Raw genomic sequence first — 14,077 nt, 5'->3', positions numbered from 1 at the left:
ACTTTAGTCTCTTAATTTCTTCCCTCTTTTGTATGCAGAGGGAAAATACAGATGTCCACCAACTTCAATCCATGATGTCAAAATTCAAACCTGGCAACTATGGATGGGACCTGCACTCCCGTTGTAGGATGGGTGAAAACACTAGTTTCCCGTTCCTGACCTTACATCTATTTGGTTTTTACTAGGATCACAGCAGGCAGTAAGGCCTAGGGCTGACTCAAGCACAAGTATCAGAATTAGTGTAAGTATTAGAATTGCAAAGCCATGTTTTTGCAGAAGGTGCTCCCTAGTCTTTCCTTAAGAGATTTAACCCCATTCACACTCATGACTTAAAGGTAAGATCGAGCCAGCGGGAAGGTGGATATTAAGTTTCATTTCCTAAATTGAGGAATGAAAAACCAAGACAAGTAAGCACTGTAAAATTGTTTTTGTTTTTTTAATGGCAGGTCAAATATCCTGAAACATACATATATTTTGATAGTCTTCTAATCCCAGTTGAGTTCAAATATTAAAGTAACACACACGAGCTAAGAGAATTCAATATTGTTCCAAGGCACTTACTGAATCTCCATGACTAGATGACAACAAGGACAATTAGGATGGACAATTAGACAGCATATAATATAAAAATAACTTTTTGCTTACAATTTACAAAATGTATTATTATTACAATCTTTGATCTCTGATAACCTGCAATGCTGGCTGCATGAATCCAGCAATTTTAAAATTCAGAAACTATTTTCTAAAACTTCAGGGCAAATAATTTACAAATAAGGTACACAAAGATTTAGACCATGCAGAAATTTCTTACATCTTCTGTTAATAATATTTTACGAATGCAGTTTTATCAAATTATATACCTACTTGCCCTGTACATATACAAAATAATGCATACATGATAAAACATTAGCAAAAGAGTAGTCCTTAAACTCAATTTATCATAAAAGTATTACGATATTAACATGTCTACAAGCAGCGTGTAACAGGGTTAAGAGACATTAAGGCAATAATACTTGAAGTTACAAAAGAAACCATATGTAATACTTTTTTCTTAGTATAAGGCAGGTAGATGGTCCCAGCAAAAAAAAAAAAAAAAAAAAAAAAACTAAGGTGACAATCTACACTGCTGTTAGTCCCACATTTTTAAGATGGAATACTATAAATCTTGCTTTCCGTGGCACTTGAAATTTCCAGTATAATTTAAAGTGTCTTTTAGCTCCCTGAATCATGTCCATTCTGAAGGTGGATCTCTTGGTCCTTTGGGTTTCCCACAGCGATTACCAAAACCTATAATCAAATTACCACAATAATTGGTCAGTGTTCAGAAATATTTTTATACTACTTAAAACCATGTCTGTAGACATCCTCATTTTCTGGAATAAATTTCCATATGGGAATTTAGAATTTAAACTAAACAATACTCTATAAACACAAATGAACTCTTAGTTTGTTCTGGGTAGCTCATTTAAGAACTTGAATAAATCATACCACAAATTTGATACACTTTGCTTTAAGGAAATCCTAAAATGATGGCAAATGACCTTTTCTCATTCTTGCCAGCATTAACTACATAATTAAGATTCTAAAAATTATTTAGCAAACAAATTACCAATATCTGTGGCTTCTGTTGGACTTTCTGACATTTGAGCTTTCTTGTTACTGAAAGTAGGTGGACATTCTGTACAAGTCTCTGTGTGACTACCTCCTGCTGGATGATCTAAAATGCAAAACAAAGCCACTGTTAACCACCATTATTTGTAGCATCATATGTAGAATTCTCCAATTGTTTTAATATGGGCAATGAGTTAAAAAAGCATGTTTTCGCTCTTAGGCTCTTGATTTTAAAGGAGGCCCAGATAAATACAAATGCCAAGGGCAGTGAGCACAGGAAATCACGTAAGGTGTTCTTGAGGTCACCTAGGAATCTGCATGTAGGAGTACTTCCTCAATGGAAGAGTCTCCTTATGCTCTTATTTTAATACACCTGGATCTTGGCATATTATTCTTCCTTAGAGTAGCTACACTATCTGCTAATGCTCTCAGGCAATAATAGCAACTGAAATGCCTTTATATGGAAATCAATGGCAAGCAAGTTTATAGTTAATCAATGAACTTACTATTCGCCACTAAAAGTAATAATTCTTTTCTTTTAAAGTTTTACATTGCTTAAATTTTAGTTAGCTTATTTACTTATCAACGTATCACATTAGTTACAGAAGAAATAACTACTATGATTCATTCATGAACATTACACCTCTGTAAGAAACTTTTCTGGAGACGTGGAGTACGAGTCAAATAATAACTGATCCTGTCCTTAGTGCTTCGAGTCTAGACAGAGGTCAGCAAACCGTCTCTGCAAAGGGCGAGGGTAAATATCTTAGGCTTTGCAAGCCACATACAGTCTCTGTCACAGAATCTTCACTGATTTTTCTTTTTGTTTTTAAACAACCCTTTAAAAAGGTAAAAATCACTTTTTCAGATCAAGGGCAGAACAAAAAACAAGCCAAAGGCAGGATGAGGCCTGTGGGATACAGTTTTCCAACCCCTAGTCAGGCAGAAGACAGACATGTACGTTAATTAATAAGCAGTATGGTAAGTTCTATGATAAAATTATGCACAGGGTACGATGGGGACAGAGAGGAGAGGCACATAGATGGAACTAGTGATGCCGAGGAAGTTAGTTCTGGCTGCGGAGAGGAAATGATGATTTGATCTAGAGGCCTCAATTTTCTCAGGGAAGTTTATAAAGGTCATCTACTGAGTAAGAGTCAGTGGGATTGATGATTTCAGAAGGAAGTCAAGATTTGGACAATTCAGGGGAAGCAGAAAGGGTACCAACTAGAGGATGTAAGATAAAAAACAAAGCTGAGGGCCTAACTGTGGATGAAGACCGAGAACCATAGGCTCAGTCTGTAAAACTGAGTTATGTTCCTGGCAATACTCAGTAATCCTGAGGAATAAAATAAAATGCTCTGGTAATCAGGAACAAGAGAGTCAAAGATAATTGTGTGACTAGAGTGATGGAGGATGGCAATTAGATTGGATAGAGAAGGAAGAGAAACCAGAAAGCAGTTACATATATTAGGATAATAAAAGGTGCCTGGATCCAGCAGCAGCAGCAATATTAAAAAAGAAAGTAATAACAGCATTGCTACCATCTGAGAGCCTATCACGTGCCAGGCACAGTGTTTGATACTCTGTATGTGATTTAACTTAATTAAATCTTCACAACTATCTTCTAGGGTGAGTACTATTATCAGCTCCATTTCAGAGAAGAAAACTAAGGCTCAGAAAGATTAGGCAACTTGGCCAAAGCCACATAGTACGTAAAAAGGCAACAATGGGATTCCAATCCAGGTGGGCTTGACTCTAAAACTTCTGCTCTTTTACTTATAATATGTTGCCTCAGAAAAGTAGAGAGTAATAGAGTTTATGAGATGGAATGGAGCCCCATTAGGCAAAGACTGAGAGAGAGCAGGTGACACAGGATGGAGGATAGCAGCAGAGATGGATGAATTGAGGGACTTGTTATAGGCCAGCACATCTGATGAGCTGCTTACATGGTCACTGACTTTTAAGAATTAGTAAATTGACCTACAGCACAATAGTAAAAGTAATGTGGTAAAAAAATTTTTATAACACTGGGTTGAGCTACATAATCTTACTGGTTTTCACAAATGTAAAAGTCCTAAGAGAAAGACTTCCAAAACAACTGATTTTTAGGGACCCAATTCAATCACCTAGGTCAATTTGGGGCATTCATTCAAATCACTGTCAGATCTAGATTCTAAGTGTTTTCATAAACAACAGAAAATAAAATACAGGTAAATATTTAAAAAATAATTTCTTTCCTATCATTCTGTAACTACTAATAACAAAAGCTTATTTTCCAGCTCAATAATAATATCTGCAATAGTAATTAATTTGGAAGAATTATACTACATAATTCAGGTTCTAGAAGAGGTATCCTACATATTTTTAAATACAGAAATAACCAAATAGCATACACCATGAAACATGCTGTTTTATGAAAATTAATCTGTATAACCTACAGCAAAAAGGAACAAAATCTAACTTACCACATTCTTCACTTCCAGAGGTTATCAAGCCCTATAAGGAAGACATTTAATAGCTTTATAAATAATAGAAAATTTAGTCTATTACGAGTATATATCCCCCCAAAATCATAATTTATAAAGACTTTATAATAATTTATAAAGTGTCAAAGGAAAGAAAACAATGTGTTTTTATTTAATCTTCCATTTTTGCAAATGTTACGGTATTTTTATAATCGTCCTTTGGAATGAAAACTGAAAATGCAAGAGCAACTGTTATACAAAGGAACATATACACTACTGCATTTTGCCAGCCTTCTACCAGATTCATCAACTCATGGTATCACGGGTTACATGACATAACATCATTATTATAGGTTACCACCATTTTCTGTGAAGTTAAAGTGCATCAGTGTTTTTAATTAATTGTAAAATGTACCCCCATTTCAGGAATATTAAAATATGGGGCAAATATGAAAAATAATGTTGATGAAAAGTGGCATTTCCCATGGCTAAACTACTTAGGTACCAAAACATTTCCTTAATGTGAAAGCAAACCTCATGTGATCAAAAAAATCAAAGGAAGGGACTACATACCTAGTGTTATAATGGAAGGAAAAAAAATCTAGGAAAAGTACTATACCCCTGAAAACAGAAATTCCCATTACTTGGAACATGGGATAATTTACAAATTTCAAAATCAGCTTGGGAAAACAATACTCTGAAGCGATGGTCATATAGACCATGTGGCCCTTTAAAAAATTTCAGATCTCACATTTTACATAGGCTTTTCATCTGAAATCTTAGCATTAAGAAATATTGATCAAAAAGTGTATTGAATAGTCTGAAGCTGACAGTTATTATAACAAACTATTAAGATAAATGTACAAAACAATAGAGCAAAAATATTGAGCTCTAGCTGTTCCGATCCCAAAAGGACTCACTTCAGATTTTTTTTGTTCAGACTCTTCCTGACTTTGAAGTTCACTCCATTCAGATTTTACAGGTGTATCTGAGAAAAATGAAATCTTACAATTAAAATTGACATCTTTTATTCTTGAAATTTCTTGCTTTAAGGTAATATACAAAAACAGATCCTATAGATTTTTAGAAAAATCTTTCTACTTTCTATTAATTCAAGAAAATCTCTTTAAGTTTCCTTCCTTAAAATTTAATTAAAAGAATTCAGCCATCAGTTTATTATAAGCTCATTGTAATCAATAGAAGTTACAGACTTAGTATTATTGAAGTATATGGCTTCACTGTTTTTAACATTCTTAAAGTCAGTTAAAATTAATAAAATATTGGTAAAATGTAACTCAGGTAAGACTAGTGAGCACCTCCACTGAGCATGAGACAATGTACGAAAGCTGTTTTGCACGCTTTTTCAGGAGAGGAAGGAAGAGAAATGTATTACCAATGCTTTGAAATATGATCACTTTCTCCCAGTTCTCACTGATACTCGTGTCCTTAAGTGTTCCTCAATTAACACCAACTGAATGATGCCAACCTACAACCCAAGTTAAATGTTTACTTACCTAAACGGGCACCAACTGAAGCAATCAATGTCTTTCCATATTGATGAAAAGACACCAAATTGCAAATACATTTACAATTGCATCTAACTGAATTATAGTATCTAACATAAATGCAGTCATTTTAGCAATCTTAGCAAGTAAAAAAACACCATTTTGAAGTATTTCTCATACAATTAAAAACATTTGTCAATAGCAATTCAAACCTATTTTTGAATTTAATTATACAGCTAGTTCAATAACAACTAAATTAAAATTAGCCACTCTTTTCAGAGTTTATTATAATAGTATGAAGCATGTAAAAGCAGAAGAGATACTCACTATGTTCGCTTGCTAATACAAAAGATTCGGGAGTTCTTTCAGGTAGGGGAGGAGGTGAATCTTCACTGACATCAACATCTATATTAAACACATAAAATTTAGACAAATTATGAACTTGTTAAAAAAGTTAACTCATTAAAAATGAACTTGTTATCTAAATAAAACAGAGCTTTTTTGACATTCTAAAAAGAGAGCTTTTCTTGACATTCTAAAAATCGCTGCCACAAGTACTTATCAAAGAGAGCCAGTTTATAAAAATGTAAGAAATCCTAACTACTTGACTTGTTATCAAGAATCACATAATTGCAGAACCTTTTTTGACAGCCATCTTTATCAATACTAAAGTAAAATGGTACAATGTTTTCTCTAATTACTGCTACTAAAAATGTTTTGAAATTTCAATTTTTTAAATGGTAAAAAATTTAAACATAAAATTGAAATCATGAAGTGCATTTTGGCAGTTTGGCGAATTATCAGATTGTTACTTAATATAAATGGACCTTAAACTTGCAAAATAAATGAAACTTATAGATGTGAAAACAATTAAAAATTATGGCTTACTGAGTAAAGATGAACTCCATCACACAGAGAAAATGACTCTCCCATGACTTTCCCGACACGCCACAGACATTATCACACTGTCCTTGTAAGCCTGACGGCAGTCTTCAATTAGAAAAGCCAGCATGCAAGCGACTTCTCTACTGGGCCTGCTGATGATGCTTTGCGTCCACAGGAAAGCTTTGGTCATTTGACCTAAGCCAATGTTTCTCAAACTGGAATCAACTGCTTAACTCATTTGGTAAGTTTTGACATACTTCATCCATCTACATCCTATTTACTTTTTAAATCCCACTCATTCTTAACGTAACTATGTACTTCCATCACACTTCAAACAGTAATGACTAAAATAACACATTTGAAGTAGTACTACTTTTCTAATATACATAAATATAACTACTAAGCTTTTTTTGAATGTTCTTTTATTTATTACCTAAAATCTTGTGAACAGTGGCACATTACTGACTGTACTTTGGGGATACTGACTAAAGCCATAAAAAGCTTTTCAGTAAAAACAAAATTAGTTCTTGGAAAAGGTAACACATTAAGGAAGCCTCATCAGTTAGCCTTATTATGCCATAGGGTGAAAGAATGTAGTAGATCTTCTTAGGTTTCACTGGAGGGTAGAGAAAGAAAACATGAGGATATAATTCCAAGTGTGCTCTCTCATGTTAGGGAGGACAGGGTAAAGAAATGGAAATGTGAGGAACCTGCATTATTCTGTCTGGGCCTTGACAACTGGTCTCTTAAAAAAAATAATAAAAAGAAAAAGAACAATCTTCCCATGATACTTTGTTATTTTACCACATCTGATAGGCTCTGCATTAAAAAGAGGTTGAAAACCAAGTTAAAGCCTTTTCAATTTTCAAGAAGCATGAGCCACATATGTTTGTTCTTGTCCCTTCTACACTTATTTAGCTGAAGAAACAAAATATAGCATCTGCATCCTGCTCAGAGAAGAGTTCCAGTCCAGTACTTGATACATCTGTTGCAAGGACTGGAACTCTCTACCTTATCCAGTGGTAACAATCTGAGGTCTCATCACCCTTCCCCTTTTGTTACTAACAGCTCACAGTGAAGAGATGGCTGTTAGGAGGAAGGGATGCATATTGTTAGCATTGTGGTGTGATTTCGTAATTAAGCAAACAAATCAGGGCAGTCCTGCTTGTTTACATTTAGTATCAAGTATTTTTCAGAAAGTCTATGCCTCTTCTCTCATGACAGTCCTCACTCTTAAAACCTTATTTTCCTAACAGGTCCCTTGCTTCTCAACTGCATGTTTCTCCCTAGATCGCTAGATTGCCTTTCCTATGTTATGAACTTCTATTTTAGAGGTTACCTGACCGCACATTTTACATAGGCTTTTGCAAATCATATATTGTATGTGGGCCTAGTGTAGACAAGTTTGAGAAATCTTTCAGGAGACCTGAATCAGTATTACCATGTTTCCCCGAAAATAAGACGTAGCCGGACAATCAGCTCTAATGCGTCTTTTGGAGCAAAAATTAATATAAGACCCGGTGTTACTTTACTATAATATAAGACCGGGTCTTATATTAAATTTTGCTCCAAAAGACGCATTAGAGCTGATTGTCCGGCTACGTCTTATTTTCGGGGAAACACGGTAAAATCAAAATTCATAGCCAGGAGTTTTTATCAGGCAGTAACTTATGCAAAAGGTTGTTTTAGGTATCAAAACAAAATTATTCTATTTAACTTCCAAACAAGTTCTAAAACAAATGAGCTCAAAAATCTAATACTTGTGCCAATGGTTCATCTACAAGGTAAATAACTAATAATATTAAAAATAGGACTAGTTGTAGTTATGTTGCAGCACAGAACACAGGAAAATGTTCAATTAATACCAAACTCATTTAGTATGGTTAGGGTAGGGTGAAAAGAAACCAAAAATCACATTTACAACTACGTTGGCTTTGAAATACAAATAAAACAGAACAGAAGTGAGCTGCTATACAGTAGGTGCTTTCAATTATCCTTGTACAGTATGTTGTATTTTGAAGGAACTTTCTTTTATCACCAAAAGACTGGTCATGTGACAGTAAATTTAATGAGCTTATCATATCATGCATACTTCCTGTCCTAACCAGATTCTATTTCTAGTAATGGTTTAAAAAATATATATTTCATAGATCCAAGACACATGCCTGATTAAAAAAAAAAAAAATCAAAAGCAAGCCCCAAATTAAAATTTTTTGTCTACACATTTTCTTGTGTAGTTAAAACTTGGCAGTTATTTTTCAAACTCTGAAATTGAGGAAGAAAAAGACATTAACAATTTTAAATTATGGCAAACTGGTAAAGTAACATTTATTGTGGCAACCATTATCTTCTGAGGATCCTTCAAATAAAACACAGAAGAATAAAAAATATAAAGAATCCTATAAATTTAGGAAACTGGATTAGACTCTTAACTACTCTACCAGATACATTTCAAGATAAAAAAATACAGTATGTATATAAGTTGGAGAAAATAAGTGCACCACAGTATGAGTGTTACTTATTGAGTCAGAAATAGAAAATCATCTTTTAAGTTCACAGTACTTACGCGTATTTTGCCAGTACATTATAAATAACAGTATGTGTCACTACCAAAGTTCACTGACAAATAAATACCACTGATAATCAATCTATCAGTAAATAACTTTCATGTTTATACACTTGCTCTCAATTTTATGGTCTGTGTGAGAAGGCAGCCATGATTATTTTTAGCGATCAAAGAAGAGTTTCAAGAACCAAAAACACACCTTGGGAACTGAGTGCACGCATTATCTTGAAATGCTAAACTGCTTAAAGAAGAGAGTCATTAATTAAAGAATAGCAGTGATGACTAGATATGACTATATCTCACTCACTACTGACTGAATTAAAATTTGCACATTCTGTTGAATAGTTGTAATATTGCTCCTTGGTTAAATACAGGGTTGAAAGCAGCCTCATTTGCAAACATTTGTGAAGAGAATTAAAAAAAAAAGGTATTTTGTAGTTAAAAGAGCATAAAAAGATAACAAAATAGGTATCTGTGATAAACGTGTGGAATTAAATGGCCAATCAAGCCATTCTACAATATTTGTGTCACTGTTACTTTAAGCAATTCTATCTCACTTAAATTATTTGTTATTCCGTCCGATAAATTTTTGAACCATACAAAATATTAAAAGGTATAATACAGAAGAAAACAGAAGAGATAATTTTCAGTTACAACAATTGAAATATTTTGAAAACAAAAAACCTAGTAATGCAATGTGATCAAATTAAGGTAACAAATGAAAAGTTTACTTAAAAAAATTGTACTTAAAAAAAATGAAATTTCTTTGCAGGTTCTAGAGTGAAGTGTGGAATAAAACATAATGAATACAGCTAAAGTGCTTAGAACAGTGATTGGCACATAGTCAAAATATTTAGGTGTTAGATACTATTATTATTACCTTTTCCAGCACCTGAATGTATTGTTGTTGCTATATCATGTCTAGCAATGGACACTGACAATACTTTCCTTGTAGAAATGCTTTCAGTACTAGTGGCAGCAGAAACTGTGGCCCTTGCTGTTGAAATATTAGTTTTATTCTTGGTCACAGCACCATCAGAGTTCCTTTCATCTGAGTCCGAATCATCAGAATGAAGAGGATTAGTAAAACTGAGGGGGGCTCTGAAGAGAGGTGAACTGTTCTGATGATCCACAAGATCATGTGTTTCATCTTGTATTGTGGGACTTGGGGTTAAACTCCCAGTTTTCATTGTTTGACAGTGGGTATCTGAGGATTTGCCTTCAGAGGAATCGGGCATGGGTGGGGTATTTTCAGGTCCATGAAAAGACCACGTCACATGTCCTTTCTCATCAAGAGGCAAGCGGTCTGGCCTTGGAGGTGTGTCTGAATTCTTTTGTGATTCTTCTGGTGGAATAACTGAAGCTTTATTTGACTGTGTTGCACTGCAGTCCACACAAGAATTCTGAGAAATATCATCAACTTTCAGATCCCCCGAACTCAATTCCTGTGATTTAGAGGTTTTATCAATTATGCAAGGTGAAGCCGATTTAATTTTAATTGCATGTCCCCTATTCAAGAGTGTGTTTCCATCAAAACTTTTTGGTCCCTCTTGGAGAGGGACCTTCTTGATCTCAAAACTTAAATTTCGCTCCAATTTCTTATCTATCTGTTCAATAGTTGATTCATTTTTCCCTGGAAGTTCTGTTGATTTATTATAATTTCTGTTGAGGTCTGTTGAATGCTGTTCTGATGAAACCATGTGCAACACTGGCTTTGGATGGTATCTGTCATTGTCCTGCCACACAGTGGTGACTGTTGGAAAAGCTGAAGGGGGAGAAGGTGTCAAGATGGGTGGCACTGGGTGAGGTTCTGGTGGCTGCAGTATTTCTTCCTTAGCGTCCCCTTCTACAAGCCAACTGGAAAACAAACATTAAGGAAAGGCTATTGTAAGAATGTTCATCCTTTTAAAAAATAAGTTGATAGGTAACAATTATGTAGCTAATTCAATTATATTAAAAGTCAGTGGAGTCTATGGTTATGAACAAAAACTCATAATTTGTCAAATTAAGAAAATGTAACATGGAGCAAGGTATTACATGCATATTGTTTAAAAATTCAAATACAAGAATTTTAATGAAAAATAGCAGCTGCTCCCACCGCCCTCTAGCTACTCAGATACCAACTTTCAAAAATTTTAATAGCTGCTTGTAATATTTATCTTCACATTTCAAAATATTTCTAAATGAATAAATTGCTTTAAAAAAAATCTATGTCATAATTCTCCATTGTCTTCACACTATGTGTCTTCTCCATCTTCCCAATACTGTTATAATTTTTATTTAGTTCAATCTTATGACTATAGGTATTATTCATAGGCTGCCGTTCTCTTCGGTCAGACTCTCCTGTTTCCCAGGTCCCATCTTCCTCTTTCTAGGTACACCCTCTTGTGGGTTATATCCTCTAGTTGCTTCTTAAAGACTATATATAAGAGGCCAATTTCTTGAGGCCTTTCCTACTTAAGTATTATATTTTCAAGTTGATTTTTTTTGAAAAGGTATGTAATTGTAGATTAGAAATAATTATCTTTCAGAATTTTGTAATTCTGATTCCTGTTCCTTTGAATGTAGGCTGTTTTCTCTCCTGGAGCTTTTAGGTTTCTCTTTTTTATTCTTGATATTCTATAATATCATGTAACTTTTTAAAATCAATTCTATTATAATTTTTTTTACCCATTATAGTGGGAACTTTCTATATTAAAATTAATGCTCTTTAATACTAGAAAATTTTATTTCCTTACTAATTTTTTCACTTCCAGTCTCCTTCCAGACTACTATTAGTTTTATTATTATTACTGTTTGACAGATCTCCTGGTTTGATTCTCTAATTTCTTTATTTTCTTGCTTTTTCTATTTGTTCCTTTTCTTGGGAGATTTCCTTGATTATCTTCCAGCCTTCTGCTTAATTTTTTAAATTTATGCTATTATATTTTTAGTTTCCAAGAGCTTCTTATCATCATCCATGGTAGCAACATTTCCTAATGAATGAGAAAGATGGACAGTTGTTCCCCACCCCCATCTTTTTTCTACTGTGTATTGTCTCCATTTCCTTCAAGTTCCTTTTTTTCCTGCTTATTTGGGTCTGTCTTTCATGTTAGAGGCTTTCTCAAATGTCTGATCATTCCTGGTTTTAAAGAATGAAACATTTTAAAGAATGAAACATTAAAAACGACTGGAAGATGTGTGTATATATGTAAAGGGGCGGGCTTGTGAGTTAGTGATCATCTCACTGAATGGTAACTGAACACAGCCCTTGCAATATTATTGGTGGGCAACAACCGTCAATAACTGTAGCTTTCCTCTCTTGGGCTGGTTAGTTTGTCACCAGAGGGACTTTGTCTCCCACCAGGCGTGGCTACTAGTATTCTGGGAGCCAAATTAAGAGTTGGGAGAAAGGGAGCGAGAGGGTCTCACTGTTCAGTGCGCAGACTCCTGTTTTTAGTGAGGCACCACAACTCCACCAGCAGCTGGACCTGATATCCCTGAATCTAGAGACCCTGGTCCAATCTCTCCTGAGTAAATTCCTCCTGTATGCATGCATGTGGGAGAAGCTACCTGCTCAATCAATGGAAGGAATCTGGGGTTCTAAGTACTCTATAAAGAGACATTCAAGTACTCTTTGTTTCCAGTCCTGTCTTACACACCAGCCTTCAAGGGGACCTTCAATTTCTGAGACTTTCTGGGGGTTCTTTGAACAGAATCATCTTGATTCTTATTGGTTTCCCTACCTACAGGAAGGCAAGTTTTAGCTGTCTTTGTTAAGTCCCTTTTTATTGGTCAACGTGTTTTCTACTTTCCAAAATTTTGTCAACCTCTCATCTGCCGACATCTCTGCTCCAATTTTATCTTTATACAATTTTACAGTTTTTTTCAGTATAATTTTAGGAAGTTTAGAGGGACCAGAGATAAATGAGTTCAAACTGCCTTGTTTAACCAATAATCTTGTAAATGCTTTTAGGAACAGTAGTCTGTGCATGATGTTGATATGTACATAGTAAATATACTCTTGGCTACTCACATTTTTAAAAATAGCATTATTGACGTATAGTTGATATACCAAAAAACTGCACATATTTAATATATACAATTTGATTGGTTTGGACATATGTATATACCCATGATACGATCACCATAATCAAAGGTAATAAACATAACCATCACCTCCAAAGAAGTGTCCTGGTGTCCCTTCATTGTTTTTTGGGCTACTCAAATTTTATTGACAATTATACTGACGGACTTTTTCCTTATCCTTAATTTAAGATTGGTTGAAACAAGGCTAAGAACACTTTTATATCACTTTCATGTGCACAAAAATGATAAACCCTGCCACAATAAAATATATGCTACATATTGATTTTCCACTATAGTAACCAACATTCATATTTTCACTAGATATTCTGATGTAAAAAAATTCCAGTGAAGAGCTACAATGACTTGCATTATTCTTATTGTAAATATTGTTCTTAATTTCATTTGTTCGGAGTAAGGCATTTTTCACTTCTCAAAAACAAAATAAAATAGGGGTGGACAGTTAGCTCAGTTGGATAGAGCGTGGTGCTCTTAATAACAAGGTTGCTAGTTCAATCCCCACATGGGCCACTGTGAGCAACGCCCTCCACAACTACATTGAAACAACTACTTGACTTGGAGCTGATGGGTCCTGGAAAAACACACTTAAAATAAATTAAAAAAAATAAACAAGATAAAACATTCAAAACCTACTACATGCTAGGCATATTATACCAGTACCAGAAGAGGGCAGAACAGTGAATACAACAGTTTGGATACCTAAGGATTATAAGGAAATAGTTAAAAATAAGGTTAAAAAGGTAAGATGAAGCCATATTATGAAGGCTCAGAATTTCACAGTAAGAGGTTTGGACTTTATAATAAAATAAATTTACATTTCATTTGTTTGATCAAGTCTTAAAATAAGTAAATCTATAACTTTTGCTTCAAATTGATGCTTTATAGAAACTCATAAAATTACTTTCCTTACAATAATTTAGGTTGGATTATATATGGGGTGTAAAGATTATGGGGGT

General features: G+C 34.2%; 1 protein-coding gene across 2 annotated transcripts in view; it reads right to left on the bottom strand.

Moving 5' to 3' along the window:
* Positions 1-412: 412 nt before the first annotated feature.
* The window catches only part of PTPN12 (protein tyrosine phosphatase non-receptor type 12), a 75,163-nt gene continuing 61,498 nt past the window's right edge, over positions 413-14,077 (bottom strand). Inside the window, exons 13-18 of one of the 2 annotated variants that reach the window (XM_019744561.2) lie at positions 9,916-10,892; positions 5,912-5,989; positions 5,000-5,067; positions 4,080-4,110; positions 1,610-1,717; positions 413-1,287 (exon numbers count right to left, since the gene is read on the bottom strand). In XM_019744561.2, coding sequence (XP_019600120.2) covers positions 1,226-1,287; positions 1,610-1,717; positions 4,080-4,110; positions 5,000-5,067; positions 5,912-5,989; positions 9,916-10,892 — 1,324 coding nt within the window. In that variant the 3' untranslated portion in view covers positions 413-1,225. The remainder of the gene's footprint in view (positions 1,288-1,609; positions 1,718-4,079; positions 4,111-4,999; positions 5,068-5,911; positions 5,990-9,915; positions 10,893-14,077) is intronic. The other variant, XM_074340635.1, reaches the window with a different exon arrangement.

This window comes from Rhinolophus sinicus, linkage group LG09, assembly GCF_036562045.2.
Source record: "Rhinolophus sinicus isolate RSC01 linkage group LG09, ASM3656204v1, whole genome shotgun sequence".
NCBI classification, from domain to species: Eukaryota; Metazoa; Chordata; class Mammalia; order Chiroptera; family Rhinolophidae; genus Rhinolophus; species Rhinolophus sinicus.
Note: the sequence above shows the minus strand (reverse complement) of the source record. Positions and strands in the feature narration are given on the sequence as shown.